We start from the raw sequence: 17752 nt of genomic DNA, 5'->3' as shown, positions 1-17752 counted from the left end.
AAAAAACCAAACCTTCTGACATCCTTTTGATGGAAGACCAGAGGAGGCATTGAATGGAGCGTGCTAGGAATGGTGGGAGGTGTTTTACCAAGATCATTAATAAGTGAGTTGGAAGAAAAATAGGATGCTAGCACGTCAGTTTTATCCTTGGCTGAAGTGACAACAGAACCATCTAGTTTTGACAGAGGTGGGAGCAGAGTTGGGCAAAAGTTGCAGCCAGTAGCTTTGGAAAGAGACCAGAATGCTCGGCTACCATTACGATAAGAAGCAAGTTTTCTACTCTGAGCCTGTTCAAAATAGAGTTTGCACTGATTAGTAACTACTTTAAATTGTTGCGAGCTTTGGTGTAGGCAGAAAATGAAACTGAAGAATTGGAAACAAGCCAATTATGATATGCAACGTTCCTCTCTTGTGAACAGCCTTGGCACATTTATTGGAAAACCAAGCTTTAGATAAAGGACGAGATTTTGAAGTGGAGTGCGGAATAAAGGATTCCATTCCTACAAGAATAATTTCACTGACACGATCTGAGCAAACATTGACATCAGAAGTTTTGAAATAGTAATCTGACCAAGGAAAAGAAGAAAAGAAGTCTTGCAAGTCATCCCATTTTTCATTCTTGTAATGCCAAACAATACGAGGTTTGGAATAGCCATGGGATAAAGACTCCATTGGAGAAGAGACAATCACCAAGTTGTGATCTGAGGCGCCTAAATGACCACTCACTTCGAACATGTACTTAGAAAGGTTGTTTGTGAGAAAAAGATCAAGCATGTTAGCTGTATGGTTAGGATTGTGTGTTATTCTTGTAGGTAAATGAAAAATCTGCGTAAGGTCATTAGTAATTGCAAAAGCTTCAGCATCTCGACCAGCTGGGTCGGTGTGACTGGAAAATGGAGAGCCAGCTGGAGTTGTGAACATTAAAATCACCAAGAAAAATTACCTCACTGGTAGGAAAGTTGGACTGGAGAAAGTCAAGTTGCAAAGAGAGGAAGTCAAAGAGCTCCAAGTGATTCGTGGAGTTGAGAGAACGGTAGAGACAACAGATGAATTTGACAGAAGGAGGTAGAGAGATTTTAAGCCCAAGGAGATTCCAAATTACAGTGTCTCTGACATGGAATATCAAAATGAACATATGCACAAGTACCACCTTTGAGGCGAAAGGAATCATAGAGCGAATAATTTGGGCAACTGAGATGAGCAGTAGTTGAATCAACCGATAACTGAGATTCTGTCAGAAAAAGTACATGGGGTTTGGCAGACTGCAAGTGGAAATGGACATAGTTAAGATTAGAATGGAGACCACTTATATTTGTGAAATGAACTAGGAAGTGTTTGGGAGGTTTAGTTCTTTTTGCAGATAAGCTTACGCTATAATTTTGACAATTCATGGTATATTCAATTTGTAAGAAAAAGTGGGGAGGACATCCTGTATGAAGTAATGAAATTTTTGGATATGTCGTACACATGGTAAGAATATACCCAGATCCTTGACATAACTTGACCTCGACAATGCCCCCGCGTACACACTACTCGGACTCCCTCCAGTCACTATCTGGCAGAGTAGAGGTAGCAAGATTATACACTAGCTGATCCGGAAGCTTCCTAGAGAGTTACCAATAGGTTCAGTCTAACTAGTGGCCGGCCTGCGAACACCGTTTTAGAGCTGTACCCTCGAAATGTAAGGAATATTGGATCTCACCACGACATTCATCATAACCTCAAAAGTCATCAGTCATACTGCATGATGGAAGAGATGGGGAAGGGTTGACCGGCACTTAGCTCTAGAGACTAAACATGGGTTCCACCACTTCAAGCCTCCAATAAGCAAAGTGGTGGTATTTCACCGGTTGATGAGAGTCATCTACCACCTAGTACTGCCTGGTAACATAGAGGGGCGGCGTTCCTCCATGTGGTGTGGGCGCCACACCTCGACCCCTGCTTACGTTGGTTCACACCTGGGTGGTCACCCACCATGTACTTGTGCATGAAGGTTACACCCAGGATTACTAACAGTCCCACCATCGTAAAGGTGCAACAGAGGATTTGGCTGTCACAGACCATCTGGACTTCGCCGAAATTGGGTCCACTTGACTTAAATATCTCCCGAATATCAGTTCTATCAGCGTTTTAACTTCCAGGTGGCAAGTACAGCTAATCTGGTATATCTGAGAGAATTTCTGTGACAACCTCAAGGACCAAAATTTATGAATTTGCATATTTGTCAAACACAGGAAATAGGATTTTCTCTGGTAGGATGCTGAGCTGTGGTGAATAATTTGGTTTAAAAATCAGATTAGTCGTATTCATAAATTTCCGAATTTACCACATTCTAATCATTGGTCTGATTTTGAACCTTTATAAGTGATGTGGTTTATTCGTGGGTACCTTATCTTTTGCTCAGTGTATGAAACTTGACCTTAATGCAGTTATTAAGAAGTGATCTGATATTTCTGCCATCGCTGCTGAGTCATCCCAAACTACTGCCTCAATTTAGGCAGTTATTTAGCCAACTATCATACTAGGCTGAATACACCGGTTCTCGTCCGAACACCGAAGTTAAGCAGCGTTAGGCCCGGTCAGTACTTGGGAGGGTGACCACCTGGGAATACCGGGTGTAGTTGGCTTTTTAGGGTTGAACTTGAAAGTGTCTGCAATTCTGCCCAGACACGATAGGAGGGAGTATATGATGAGAGCCTTGTCGATCAATTCGGCCCTGGAAAGATTGTGCAAGGCTCAAGGGGTAGAATTTTTTTCAGCCTGGACTGTACTTGTTAACAGGAGAGATTGTTTCTACAGGGATGGGATACACTTAAATAGAAAGGGTGCAAGAATATTTGCTGATGCTATCGAGGCAGTGTTAGGTGGGTCGGAAAACTGCTAGCTTGGGGGGAGACAAAGACCAATAGATTGACAGTAGCCACTGGCAGAGGTGAAAGAGATTCTTGCACTGCTTCTATTAGAATGAGCAGAAGCCTGAAAAACAAGATGCATGGTATTTCAGAGACTTCTGGGAGCCATTGCGGTACAAGTAAACACATGGGTTGTGTTAGGGTAGCTAAGAATAGAAACAGGTGCAGGTATACTTGCGTGTACACCAATGCTAGGAGTTTAGTAAATAAATTTGATGAATTTGAAGTATTGCTCAAAACATCAAAGGCAGATATTGTTGGGATATCAGAGACGTGGGGTCACACAGATATAAGGGATGCAGAACTGCCATTTGGGGAGTACAACGTTTACAGAAAGGATGGACGGGAGGGGAGGAGGGGTTATGCTATTAGTTAAGAAACACATAAAAACCAAGGAAGTGAAGCCAGTCGACATCGCTGGACAGTGCAGTGTTGAGTCAGTTCGGTGTGACATAAGCATTGGGAGATCAAAATTGAGAGTAGGAGTGTGCTATAGGCCTAATGACTCTGATGAGTATAATAAGGAACTGTACAGGGAAATAGAGTGGGCCAGTAAATCAGAGAGTCTTATAATGGGAGATTTTAACTTCCCAGATATTGACTGGAATTTGGGGGCTGGTTACTCACACACTAGCAGGGCTTTTGTGGATTTATTGGATGATTGTTTTCTACATCAGCATGTTCGGGAGGCAACAAGAGGGAGTAATACTCTTGATTTGATTATCAGCAGTGATTCTTCATGCATTAAGAATCTGCAGATAAATGAACCACTAGGTGGCAGTGATCACAGTGTGCTGAAGTGGGATTTACTCAAAGAGGTAACTACCATCAGGGGTAAAGGGAAGGGTTATTGCTTCCGTAAAGGCGACTACGATGGACTGAGACAGTATTTAAATTCTATACAGTGGGACCAACTGATGATGTTACCAACAGCAAATTCAAAATGGGAAGCATTCAAAGAACTTATCTTGGAAGCTACTAGGCTTTACATACCAACTAAGAAATATTGTTCAAGGTTTAGGCCAAAATGGATGTCAGATGAACTAATGAGGCATATGGCAGAGAAGAAAAATGCATGGGATAGTTACAAATTAACACATGACACAGAAGCCTATGATAGATACAAGTTGATATGCAACCAAGTTACAAAGGAGGTTAGGCAGGCGAAGGCAGATTACGAGAAATCTTTGGCAAGGGAAGCAAAGAAAAACAGCAAAGAGTTCTTTACTTATGTAAACTCTAGAAGGAAGGGGATGAATCAGATTGGTCCACTTGATATTGATGGGTCAACTGTTGATGATCCTGCTCAGGTAGCTAACAAACTAAATGAATATTTTGCATCGACATTCACACATGAGGAGTTATTCAGCAAGGGGAATGCCAGAGGTGTATTCAACTCTAGCAGTAAGCTACAGAATCTTGAAATAACTGGGAGTAAAGTGGTGGAGAAACTGTTGAAGATAAACACAAGAAAGGCACCCGGGGTGGATGGGATCTATCCAGTTATATTAAAGGAGGCAGCAAAGGAAGTAAGCAAACCCTTAGCCATAATTATGAGAGCTTCCTTGGACTCAGGGGAGGTACCCATAGACTGGAAATGTGCAAATGTGACCCCAATTCACAAAGGGGGATCAAAGGCTGACACAAGTAACTATAGACCTGTGAGCTTAACTTCTGTTCCAGGAAAATTAATGGAGGCACTGGTTAAAGAAGCACTGCAGGATCATTTAGACAAGACTTCAGTTATAGCTCAGACACAGCATGGTTTTGTTAAGGGGAAGTCTTGCCTGACCAACTTGATTGGATACTATGATGCAGTCACAAAAGAACTGGATGGTGGGAATAACTTTGATATTATATACTTGGATCTTAGAAAGGCTTTTGATACTGTTGCACATGGAAGACTGCTACACAAATTGGAGCAGTGTGGCATTGGAGGCAAGTTGCTGCTATGGATAAAGGGGTGGTTGAGGGGGAGAAGACAGAGAGTGGTAATTAATGGACACTGCTCATCGTGGACTAATGTTATTAGTGGAGTCCCTCAGGGCTCAGTGTTGGGTCCATTATTGTTTTCTGTATTTATAAATGATATTGATGATGGTATATCAAGCTTAATGTCCAAGTTTGCAGATGATACAAAGGTTGGCAGGGTTGTCAAGGACACTACTGACACTATGCTGCTGCAACAGGATCTGGAAAGGTTAAGCAGATGGGCTGAGAGGTGGCAAATGAAGTTTAACATTGACAAATGTAAAGTACTACACATGGGAAACAGCAACCCCAGAGCAACGTATCAACTCTGTGGTACTACACTGACAGTGGTAGAGAATGAAAGGGACTTGGGGGTGGTTGTGCAGGCAGATATGAAGTTCTCTGAGCAGTGCAGACAGGCTGCAAGAGTAGCTCATGGAGTATTGTCAATGATATACAGGAATTTTTCCCGCAGGGATAAGGAGGTGATTATTCCATTGTATAAGGCAATGGTCAGGCCACACCTAGAGTACTGTATACAGGTCTGGAGGCCTCATTTCAAGAAGGATGTAGAGCTGCTGGAACGAGTACAGAGAAGGGCAACAAGATTAGTGAATGGAACAAAGGGGTGCCCTTACGAAGAAAGGCTTAAGTTTTGCAAATTACAGTGTCTGGAGACTAGGCACCAGCGAGGTGATCTGATAGAGGTGTATAAAGCCTTGAATGGTTTAAGCATGCTCAATGCTGATGGGATTCTTCCTCTAGCTCAGAAAAATCACCTGAGCGGGCATAAATTCAAATTGAGGAAAGACAGATGTAGGATAGACGTGCGGAAATTTGCCTTTAGCCAGCGGGTGGTTGGTTGGTGGAACAGACTCCCATCCCTTGTGGTGGAGGTTGATAGCCTAAATAAGTTTAAGGCTCAGCTGGACAGGTATTTTGAACGAACAGATGGGTGAAGTGGAAGTGAGTTTTTTTTTTTTTTTTTTTTGGCTGATGCTGCATAAGCTTGCTTTCTTGCATCAAATGCCTCTACTAATGCTAATGGTAATGCTGATTTGCTTTCTTTTACTTAGATCATTCATTGAGTTATATGATAAATTACTGTGTTTTGGGTTCATTCAAGGTATTGAAAGTTTTTAAGATATTTTCAGTTCCCAGTGTGTCTAATGCTCGAAAAATTGTAAATTTTCCTTCCCCTTTGCTGAGGATTTTTGAAAGTTTATTTTTAAATCCATTACTTAATCACATATTTGCAGATAGAAGAGTGGGTTGAGCAGATGTTGAGCATCTACTCATCCCAGTTACCTACCTGCATACACCTATTAATTAAAACAATCTATATTGCGTGAAACATCATGGAGGCCTCTGCATGCTGTTTTCTTCAACTTTGTCTCATCTCCATTGATTCTGTATGAATACCTTCCTTAATTTCCATGATTTCCATGTGATTTAACAGAACAAAGAGTATTTTTTCCATGCAATTTCTTCTGTTTTTTAATTATTTGAATGGGCAAATTTTTGTTTCATCAATTGCTATTTTGTCCTTTGTTTTTCCACTTTCTTGATTAAGAAGAAAACAACTCAGCTTTTATCTTTTCCTGACAGTTTAGTTTTTACAGTTCTTCAGCCCAAAAAAATTTGTTTTCCTCCTACCTTTTTATGATGAAAATTATGAAATCTGCTTTCTGAAAGTCAAAGGTTGGGTTGCCAGCTATTCAGTATTATTTGTAAACTTCATTGTCTTGCTTTAATTTTGTAGTTAAAATTTGAAGTATTTTTTTTTTCATTCTTCAGTAGAACTTACTTATTAGGTCTTTACAAAATGTGAGGATAAGATTCTGGGCATACATTCATTCTGTTGAAGAATGTTATTAATACTATACATATGCAATTGCATCTTGTCATTATGCATTTCAGAATCTTAAATAATCATATCCATATAAGGTGATCTGAAACTCTAACAGCCAAATGGTTATCCTGTTGAAATTTTAAGTTGGTGTTCAGTTTTATCTATTTTTTTTATCATTGATAAGAAAAAGAGAGGGTGAAGGCATCAAGCTAATGTTGCTGAATGTGATTTCTGCATTCTATAACAGTTGACTAGCATTAAAAATGGATGCTTATTAAACAGAATTTCTGACCTAAAAAATGTTTCCTATTATACAAAAATTGGAGTGCATCTAAGTAATTTGAAAAGTATTCTAGTATCCCAGTCTTGAATCTGGGAGTTAGTACTTCTGATTATTTACCTACAGTTAACCCATCAAAGAATATTCCATTGATGTAAATGTAGTTGTAATTTTTGATTTCTGTTTGGTAGTGTAATAGTTTTTTCCACATATTGCTCATTTCGAGAATATGTTTTGGAGATTTTAAATTATTGGTGATATCGAAAAAATTATTATTATTATTTATTTTTTTTATTTATTTATTTTTTTTTTAAATAAGGTGGAATTAAGTGATCTTAAGTGTCCCCCAGCCCCATATTTTCCCTCTCACTGAGAGAGAGATTGGCCTTAATGCTTTTGTAGTTTTTAGTCAACATACTAATGCATCTTCAGACCTAATTACTTGTTGATTATATGAAATATAATTCAGATTATATTTCAATGAATAGCACAATCCCACACTCTTTTACTTTGATTATATATTTACTTTTTTAAAATAATTATCATTTTATTATTATCAGTTATTCTTTAAGTTTTTCACAATTGCTATATTTTTATTATTATATTATATTAATTTTTATGCGTGACTTGCTCTTCTGAATTTTTTTAATTTTTTTATTTTTATTTTCATTACTTCAAGTTGGTGGTTATGTTTTTTCGTGTGTTGTAAATGTGCAAATTATGTTCACTTTCAGGTTTCTATGACAAATATATTCTTTTGATGGACTTCAATAGTTTATATCCATCTATCATTCAGGAATATAACATTTGCTTCACTACAGTTTCAAAAGCTTTGCTTTCTTTGAAGAATGATGTGAGTGTGTTTAAAATTGTTTTAGAACCTAGTTCTTTCATAATATATGTTATATTGCATCTTCAGTGTGCTTCAGTAATTCATCATTGAGCAAGCATATTATTTTAGATTATAAACCCAATTTCACCCAAATAAATCCCTTAAATCATATTTATTTGTCCCAATTTCTAAAATGGTTATCAGATAGACACTTCAGCCAGAACAGTTGAAAGTAAAATATGAGCAATAATCTAATTTTGATGTTATTTGGCATTCTGTCATTACTAGTATAGATGTTGTATTTAGTTCTTTCAAGACTGCAAATTTGCATGATCACTGATAGTAAATGATTGCTGTCTTTCTTTCTTGCCATATATATATATATATATATACAAATTCATATACAGGGTATCTATAAAGTCCTTGGGAACTTTAAAACTGCAACAACTTTGGTTCTGTATGATCTGTAAAATGCATTGGAAAGGTAATTTACTCTAATTTTGTTTTTTAATTTTTTCAGATAATCTATCCTCGAAGAGGAAGTGGATTGTGTCATCTGGCTAGCAGAGCTTAAGTCCACATCAGTGGTTAGAAGACAATTTACAACACAAAGGAAACACAGAAGTTCAGTTTCAGATTGGATGAACAAGTTTAAAGAGATTTGATTCTGTTAATAAGCTGTGATCTTCTAGATTAAACGATGAAACTGTGGCATCTATTAAGGAAGCTTTTCATCAAATCCTGCAATAATCGCCATTACAGGCATATCTGCAACTCTGTGTTCCTGAGGCAAAAATGTGTAGAAAATTCTTAGAAATTGCACAAGCAATTTTACAAGATACAAGTCATCCAAATGTTAGCAAAAGATGACTACCATGCAAGATTAACTTTGTCACAAGGTTAATGAAAATATTGAAAACTGCATCTTATCTTTTGATAAGCTAATGTTTAGTAATAAAGTGACATTGTGCATCAGGGGCAAAGTTAAATGCCATATTTAGGGAACAGAGAAACCACAAGAATTTGGGGGCTATGAAAGGGATTCCTCTAAAATTCTGATGTTCCCTGGGAAAACTTTTTTTTCCCTTGTTCCTCATAAGTAAGAATTGAAGCCAATATGTTTTTTAAGCAAGTTGGAGAACCTTGCCACTTCACTTAAAATGTTGATCAGTTTTTAAATTAAGTCTTCCTAAGCAGATGGATTGGCAGAGGCAGGCTAAGCAGTTGGCCTACTCGCTTGTCCCTGTTGGACTTTTTTCTGTGGGGGCATGTTATAAGTGTTGTTTACTCCCCAAACCCTTGCTCTTTAAACAGTCTCTATACCAGGATCATAACGGCAATTAATGTCTTAACTGAAACACATCCAGAGAACATGTTTATGGAATTGCAAGATCATATTACACCCTGTATATAATCACCCTTTATAATCTGATGGTTATGTTGCCTAAAAACTAGAATAAATTACCATTCCAATGCATACTACAGATTGTAAAATGGACACTTTAATAGGTATCTTTTGGTACTTTCAACCTCCCTAGATGGAACACTTTTAAGAGTAATAGACACTCACGTATGCATTTTCATTGGTCAATAAGCATTTGTTATGAAGGCAAGTGAAGGTCTTTACAGTAGTACTAATTAGATTTGTGATGGCTGTGGATAGCACAGTATATCATTAATACGGTCACCCCTGCTGGTAAGAAATGTTTACAAACTTATTTGGTTCAGTTAAGGCTGTTGCACATTACTAAGTAAGGCAATAAAATTGCTGAACTGAGAAACGCTGTTTTCAGAATTTAAAAAAAAAAGGTCTAACAGCAACAACACTACCAAATGATTGAATAGATAATTTTGAGTAGTAACCTCTGAGAATTTTCTACATCTACAAATATGGGGTATTTACAAACTTTCCATACAAAACTAAAGCATTCTTGTGTGAATAGACTACATGATACAGATCGGAAACTACTTCCAGGTGATAGAAGATATTGTGTTCTACAGACAGGTCACAAAACTGTAATCATTTGATAAAGTTGGTAAATATACCTACCCCAACAATATGCAGTGCATAATATTGTTCAACTAGCTTTGCAGTCTGCCACTGCTGTTATGCAGAAATTTTGAACATGGTTTAAAAAGAAGAAGCCACTGAATACACCTACAATTCTTCAGAAAGTGCCTGTTTGCATAATTATTCTTGTAGTCGTGGTAGCTAAACAAAAGTCAAGAAAGGCACAGCAGAGCTGGATCAATGAAGTTTTACATGGAGCCCATGGAAATCCATGCAACATGCCAGTCGTGAACGTAGCATGGCAAGGTCAACAGCACGTAACTTTGCTGTTTAAAGATGAAACCATACAAGTTAAAATTTGTAAACAAGCCATTGATGTACAACAAAATCAGTAGGATGGAATTTTTGTTGGAAAATTTTTCCGTGATTACTGTTTTGCAATTATGCTGCCATCTACTGTAGCACATACAGGTTTTCCAGTTGGTGAATAATTGAAGATATTGTCTATCATTTGCAGGTGGTTTCCGATTTGTATCTTGTACCCTCTTTGCACAACAACATTTTAGTTTTGTAAAGGAGGTTTGTGGACACTGTATATTTGATAATCCTGTATATTTAATAAAGATGCTTTCGATTCTTGACATATCTTTAGTGATTGCCAGTTTGGATTCTGCCAGTGTCAATCCGCTGGTGATATTCTGGCTTATGTTGCCATCTGTGGACAAATTGAATGGAAGGTTTGGCGAAACTCAAGCAGTTAAAGGTCTTCTAAATAAACTTCTATCTTATGGTTTTCCAACTGTTTTTTGTAATTGGATATCCAGTTCTCTCTCTGACCATCCATTATAGGTAATGGTAGGTGGCTTTCTGTCTTTTGGCTCCTTCACTAGTGCTGGTGTTCCCTAGGTTTCGGTTCTTTCCACCACTCTTTTTCTCTTGAATGTTAAGGCCCTTCTTCCATTGGCTAAAAATCCTATCCATAGTTTTGCTGACGATAGCATGTTGCATTCCACCTTCCTGTTTAAGAAACCTTGCCCTGCTGAAACAACTTCAACTTCTTGAATATCCACTACCAATTCCTTAAATGCTGATCTCCAGGTAATTTTCCAGTGGGGCAAAGATAACTTAGTTGACTTCAATCCTTCTAAAACTCAGTCCTGTCTTATATCTCACAAAGAAGATTCTTCTGCTCCTATGCTTATCTTTAATGACATTCTGATTTCTAGGCAAGATCATATATCTCTATTACACTGACTTCTGATCTCTCTTGGCATAAGCACATTGCAAATATTGATACCTCTGCATCTAAAAACCTGGGTTTTCTCTTTTGCTCTTGTCATTACTTTTTTTCCAAACAGCTGTTAACTTGGTACAAATTGCAAAAATGCTTTGCCATGGAATATTGTTCCTCCAAAACCTCTCTCAGGCTTCTAGATTTCATTCAAAAGAGGGCAGTTAGGTTAATTAATGACTCATCTCTAACAAAGTCGCTTTGTCTCACAGAGGTTCTCTTTCTGCTACATGCCTTTTCTATAGATACTTCTATGAGCACTGTTTTTGTGAATTGGCTTCTACAATTCCTGCTCTCTCTTCCAAATTGGTCTGAACACATGTCCCAACCAGTCAACATCCTTTTACTGTTCAGCCTCATACTCACAGAACCAACTTTTCTCCTTCATTTATTCATTCAATTTCTGTTTTCTGAAACAACCTTCCTTCCTATGGTTGTTTCAGAAAACAGAAATTTTATTATTTCCTGAAAATTGCCATGTACAGAAGTTCAATTTTAATGTCAACAGATATCTTCTTTCATCTTTGCACCCTATAACCATGCATGGTAAAAAAAAAAAGTAAAAGTAAACTGCAGCCATTATCAATCCATTGCAGAATGGAAGTCACAACAATTCATGTTGAGGGAAGTGGACCGTAACCTACCAGGCTGGTCCAGTTCAGGTTGGCAGATCAGCCATATTTTGCAGTCAGGGTGTGTGCAGTAGCACACACCCTGACTGCAAAATAAGGAGTGTGTGCTACTGTACTCCCACTCCTGACCACTCAGCTAGGGAGTACCTCCCCATGCATCGTAGTAAGTACTGTAGGTTCTAATACCTCTAGTGCTTTGGGGGTTTTGAGGGACAGTGACAATTTTCCTGTGCTGTCACAGGATTGCAACATGCAAAATTTTTCCATTTATTCAGTTTTTCCTGGAAATACTGATCAAAATTTTACTTGGCATTATATGGCTGCTTGCTAATATTTTAAGAAGTGAAATTTCTTGTTATTTGTGGTGGGGCCATAATGAGAATTTAAAAAGGGAATGGTTTGATCCATTAAAGGGGCAGCAAGGGAGTTTATCCTTTATATTAAAAAAAAAAAAAAAAAAATCTCCCCCAGTAAATGATCTAATTATTCACAATGGAAATGAAATTAACAAAATAAAAGTCTAATCAAACTCATTCATCATTTTTATTGTTATTTTTACTAAAAGCTTATGATATGTTTATTAAATGTGATATTTATTAAAGTTTAATTAATTGAAACACATTATATATATGTACAACGATAATCACTTAAAAAAAATAATAAATAAATTTTAAAAATTAAGTAGGCAACCAGCTATACATCTATTCTACAAATGTGATGAGGAATCTATGCCCCGTCAGGTTTGTAATCTGAGGAAGAATCCCATCAGCATTGCGTCTGCTCAATCCATTCAAGGCCTTATACACCTCAATCAGATTGCCTCGCAGGTGCCTGGTCTCCAGAAGCTGCAATTTGCAGAACTTAAGCTTTTTTTCATAAGAGCACCCCTTGTTCCCTTCACCAGTCTTGTTACCCTTCTCAGGATGTGGCCTGACGATTGCCTTATACAAGGGGATAATCACCTGCTTATCCCTGTTCACAAAATTCCTGAATATCATTGACAAGACCCCATGACCTACTATGGCACCTGTCTGCACTGCTCAGAAAACTTCATATCTGACTGCACAAGTACCCCCAGTCTCTTTCATTTTCCACTACCTTTGTGCAACACAACATAGTCGGTACATTTCTCTGAGGTTACTGCTACTCATATGCAGTACTTTGCATTTGTCAACATTAAACTTCAGTTGCTACTTCTCAGTCCATCTACCCAACTTTTCCTGATCCTGTTGCAGCAGCATACTGTCATTACTGTTATTAACAATCCTGCTAACCTTTGTATCAACTGCAAAGTTATACACCTCATCAGTTAAACATTAAGCTTGACATTAAGCTTGATATACCTTCATTAATATCATTGATAAATATACAAAACAGCAATGGGCCCAACGCCGAACCCTGAGGGACACCACTAATAATATTAGTCCATGTAGAGCAGTAGTATCCATTGATTACCACTCTCTGTCTTCTCCCACTCAACCATCCTTTTATCCATTGTAGCAATTTGCCCTTAATGCTGTACTGCTTCAATTTGTACTAGTCTTCCATGTCCAACAGGATCAAAAGCTTTCCTGAAATCTCAAGTATATGATATGAAAATTATTTTTTCCATCCAGTTCCTTTGTGACCACATCATAATACCCAATCAAATTGGTCAGACAAGACTTCCCCTTAACAAACACATGCTATGTCTGAATTATTAAAACAGTCTTGTCTAGATGATTTTGTAATGCTTCTTTAACCAGTTACTCCATTATTTTTCACAAACAGAAGTTAAACTAACATTTCTGTAATTACTGGTGTCGCCCTTTGATCCCCTTTGTGAATTGGAGATACATTTGCACATCTCCAGTCTGTGGGGACTTCCTCAGAGTCCAAGAATGCTCTCAGAATTATGGCTAAGGGTTTGCTTACTTCCTTTGCCACCTCATTTAATATAACTTTCTTATGTTTAACTTCAACAATTTCTCCTCCACTTTGCTCTCAGTTATTACAAAATCATTTAACTCCCTATTAGAGTTTGATAAACATCTGGCCCTCTCCTCCTTGAATAACTCGTCTTGTGTGAATGTAGATGCAAATTACAGTAAACCCCCGCTATTCGTGGGGGTTACGTTCCTGAGAAATGCCGTGAATACAGAAAACACGAATACTGAGTTGTGGCTTCCATAGTAATAAAGGGGTTCCGTTCCAAAGTATGAAATATTAAGAAAAACTAGTCTAAAATTTTGTCCATGTATGTATTATATGTACCTTCATAATATGACTATGTACATAGACAGTACATAGTGAAATGCAAGCATATGACATCGAAATGAAAATAAGAAACAATTTAATATTAAATGTAATATTTATTAGAAATTTCAAACTAGCACCTTTGCTAGCTAAAAAACTTATCCCGCCAGTGCTATCACCAGTTTCGCTAAAAGTAAGAAAGTAAAGTGCAGCCATTATCAACCCACGGCAGGATGGAAGCCTCCTCAACAATTCATGCTAGGGGAAACGGACCATAATCTGCCACGGTGGTCCAGTGCAGGTTGGCAGATCAACTGTATTCAGCAGGGGCTTGAACCCCGGTGTACTCAAAGAGTGTGTGCTACTGCACTCCCGCTCCTGACCTGGCGCATTATAGCCTCAGCTGCTGATGCGCCAATAAAACTCAAATCAAACCAAACCCGCTCCTGACCACTCGGCTATGGAGTGTTGATAAAGGAGTTTTGCCCTTTCACGAATGATGAGTGAACTTTACGGAATTTTATTTTGAGTTTGGTCTTCTGTCCACAGATTTAAAGCCCTTTCCATTTTTTCTAATTTAACATCACGAGTTACAGAGCAAATTTTTGAAGCAATTACCGCATTTTCACGGACACTACGGCGGATTTTTTCTTCTGATTTCTTGATTGATCGTACCGTTGACTCATTGATTTTATAATGTTTTGCAACTGAGGAGACACTTTCACCATTAGAAATTTTATCTAATAACTCAATTTTATTCACTAATGTCATCACCTTCTTTGATCTTTTCACATTTCCCTTGTTATTTGTAGCCATATTTTTGTACGGGTTAGAAAGAACTTGTCCACAATAAAGTCACTTTCTTCCATTAACACACTCAAAAAAAGTCTGTTTTACACTACAAAAGTAGATTTATCACTTTTGTAAGCATATCAATTTATAAATTGATAAATTTATTCAATTTATAAGCATATAAATTAAAAGCAAACGACGAGCCTTCCATGAAAAGTGCATAACACATACTCAACAAGGATTAGCGAGAAACATCCACGCTCACAATTTTGTCACCCCCCCCCTCACCCACTGAGTGCTGTTTTGACCGGAAAAGATAATTTTAGCCATACCCATGTTTTTTTTTATGGTGGAAAATGTTCACAGCTCTTTAAAATTCACATTTTTTAGGTTTCATTTTATATTAAATCAGCGGTTGCGAATACAGATACCGCGAATAGCGGGGGTTTACTGTACTCATTTAGTTTGGCATCTATCTGAGAATGATCATCCACAGTTAAACCATTGATATCAAGTGTACAAATCTGATTAATCTCCTTCCGTTTAGCATTAGCATTAGCAGAGGCATAAGATGCAAGAAAGCAAGCTTATTCAGCATCATCCAAAAAAAAAAAGCACAACCACTACTCCCATTTTACCCCTCCGTTCGTTCGAAATACCTGTCCAGCTGAGCCTTAAATTTGTTTAGGCTATCAACTTCAACAACAAGTGATGGAAGTTTATTCCACAAACCAACCACCCGCTGGCTAAAGGCAAATTTCCGCACATCTATCCGACATCCGTCCTTCCTCAATTTGAATTTATGCCCTCTCAGGTGATTATTCTGAGAAAGAGGAAGAATCCCATCGGCATTGAGCATGCTCAAGCCATTCAAAGCCTTATAACTTTCTATAACTCTAGAAACTCTAGAAACTTATAACTCTAGCTTTATAGAGGTGTATAATAGATATTATACACCTCTATCAGATCACCTCACCGATGCCTAGTCTCCAGACTCTGTAATTTGCAAAACTTAAGCCTTTCTTCGTAAGAGCAACCCTTTGTTCCATTCACTAATCTTGTTGCCCTTCTCTGTACTCGTTCCAGCAGCTCTACATCCTTCTTGAAATGAGGCCTACAGACCTGTATACAGTATTCAAGGTGTGGCCTGACCAATGCCTTATACAAGGGAATAATCACATCCCTATCCCTGCTAGAAAAATTCCTGTATATCATTGACAAGACAGCATGAGCTACTCTTGCACCTCGTCTGCACTGCTCAGAGAACTTCATATCTGCCTGCACAATTACCCCCAGGTCCTTTCCATTCTCTACCACTGTCAGTGTAGTACCACAGAGTTGATACGTTGATCTGGGGTTACTGTTTCCCATATGTAGTACTTTACATTTGTCAGTGTTAAACTTCATTTGCCACCTCTCAGCCCATCTGCTCAACCTTTCCAGATCCTGTTGCAGCAGCATAGCATCAGTAGTGTCCTTAACAATCCTGCCAACCTTTGTATCATCTGCAAACTTGGACATTAAGCTTGATATACCATCATCTATATCATTTATAAAAACAGAAAACAACAATGGACCCAACTCTGAACCCTGAGGAACTCTACTGATAACATTAGTCCACAATGAGCAGTGTCCACTGATTACCACTCTCTGTCTTCTGCCACTCAACCATCCCTTTATCCATAGCAGCAATTTGCCTCCAATGCCACACTGCTCCAATTTGTGCAGCAGTCTTCCATGCGCAACAGTATCAAAAGCCTTTCTAAGATCTAAATATATAATATCAAAGTTATTCCCTGCATCCAGTTCTTTTGTGACTACATCATAGTATCCAATCAAATTCGTCATGCAAGACTTTCCCTTAACAAAACCATGCTGTGTCTGAGTTTTAACTGAATTCTTGTCCAGATGATCCTGCAGTGCTTCTTTAACCAGTGCCTCCATTAATTTTCCTGGAACCGAAGTTAAACTAACAGGTCTATAATTACTTGTGTCAGCCTTTGATCCTCCTTTGTGAATTGGGGTTACATTTGCACATCTCCAGTCTGTGGGTACCTCCCCTGAGTCCAAAGAAGCTCTCATAATTATGGCTAGGGGTTTGCTTACTTCCTTGCTGCCTCCTTTAATATAACTGGATAGATCCCATCCACCCCGGGTGCCTTTTTTATGTTTATCCTCAACAATTTCTCCTCCACTTTCCTCTCAGTTATTAGAAAATCATCTAGCTCACTGCCAATGTTTACTTCACCTACGACATTCCCCTTCCTGAATAACTCCTCATGTGTGAATGTAGATGCAAAATACTCGTTTAGATTGTTAGCCACCTGAGCAGGATCCTCAACTGTTGAACCATCAACATCCAGTGGACCAATCTGATTCATCCCTTTCCTTCTTGAGTTTAAATAGGTAAAGAACTCTTTTCTGCTTTTCTTTGCATCCTTTGCCAAAGATTTCTCATAATCTGCCTTCGCCTTCCTAACCTCCTTTGTAACTTGGTTACAGATCAACTTGTATCTATCATAGGCTTCTGTGTCACGTGTTAATTTGTATGTATCCCATGCATTTTTCTTCTCTGCCATATGTCTCATTAGTTCATCTGACAACCATTTAGGCCTGAACCTTGAACAATATTTCTTAGTTGGTATGTAAAGCCTGGTAGCTTCCAAGATTAGTTCCTTGAATGCTTCCCATTTTGAATTTGCTGTTGGTAACATCATCAGTTGGTCCCACTGTATAGAATTTAAATACTGTCTCAGCCCATCATGGTCGCCTTTACGAAAGCAAAAATCCTTCCCTTTACCTCTGATGGTAGTTACCTCCTTGAGTAAATCCCACTTCAGCACACTGTGATCACTGCCACCTAGTGGTTCCTTTATCTGCAGATTCTTAATGCATGAAGAATCACTACTGATAATGAGATCAAGAGTATTAATCCCTCTAGTTG

At 38.2% G+C, this 17752-nt stretch overlaps 1 protein-coding gene and 1 non-coding gene across 2 annotated transcripts in view; both read left to right on the top strand.

The window, feature by feature from the left end:
• Nucleotides 1–17752, top strand: part of PolA1 (DNA polymerase alpha catalytic subunit) — a 662965-nt gene that overhangs the window by 401200 nt on the left and 244013 nt on the right. Inside the window, exon 23 of the mRNA XM_090387531.1 lies at nucleotides 7750–7868. Coding sequence (XP_090243657.1) covers nucleotides 7750–7868 — 119 coding nt within the window. The remainder of the gene's footprint in view (nucleotides 1–7749; nucleotides 7869–17752) is intronic.
• LOC150091137 (5S ribosomal RNA) lies at nucleotides 2509–2627 on the top strand. The gene has a single exon (XR_016547740.1). It is a non-coding gene; the product is annotated as a 5S ribosomal RNA (ribosomal RNA).

This window comes from Mastigoproctus giganteus, chromosome 1, assembly GCF_048544385.1.
Source record: "Mastigoproctus giganteus isolate SK-2022 chromosome 1, ASM4854438v1, whole genome shotgun sequence".
Classification (NCBI taxonomy): Eukaryota; Metazoa; Arthropoda; class Arachnida; order Uropygi; family Thelyphonidae; genus Mastigoproctus; species Mastigoproctus giganteus.
This window is presented reverse-complemented; position numbering and strand designations above follow the sequence as displayed.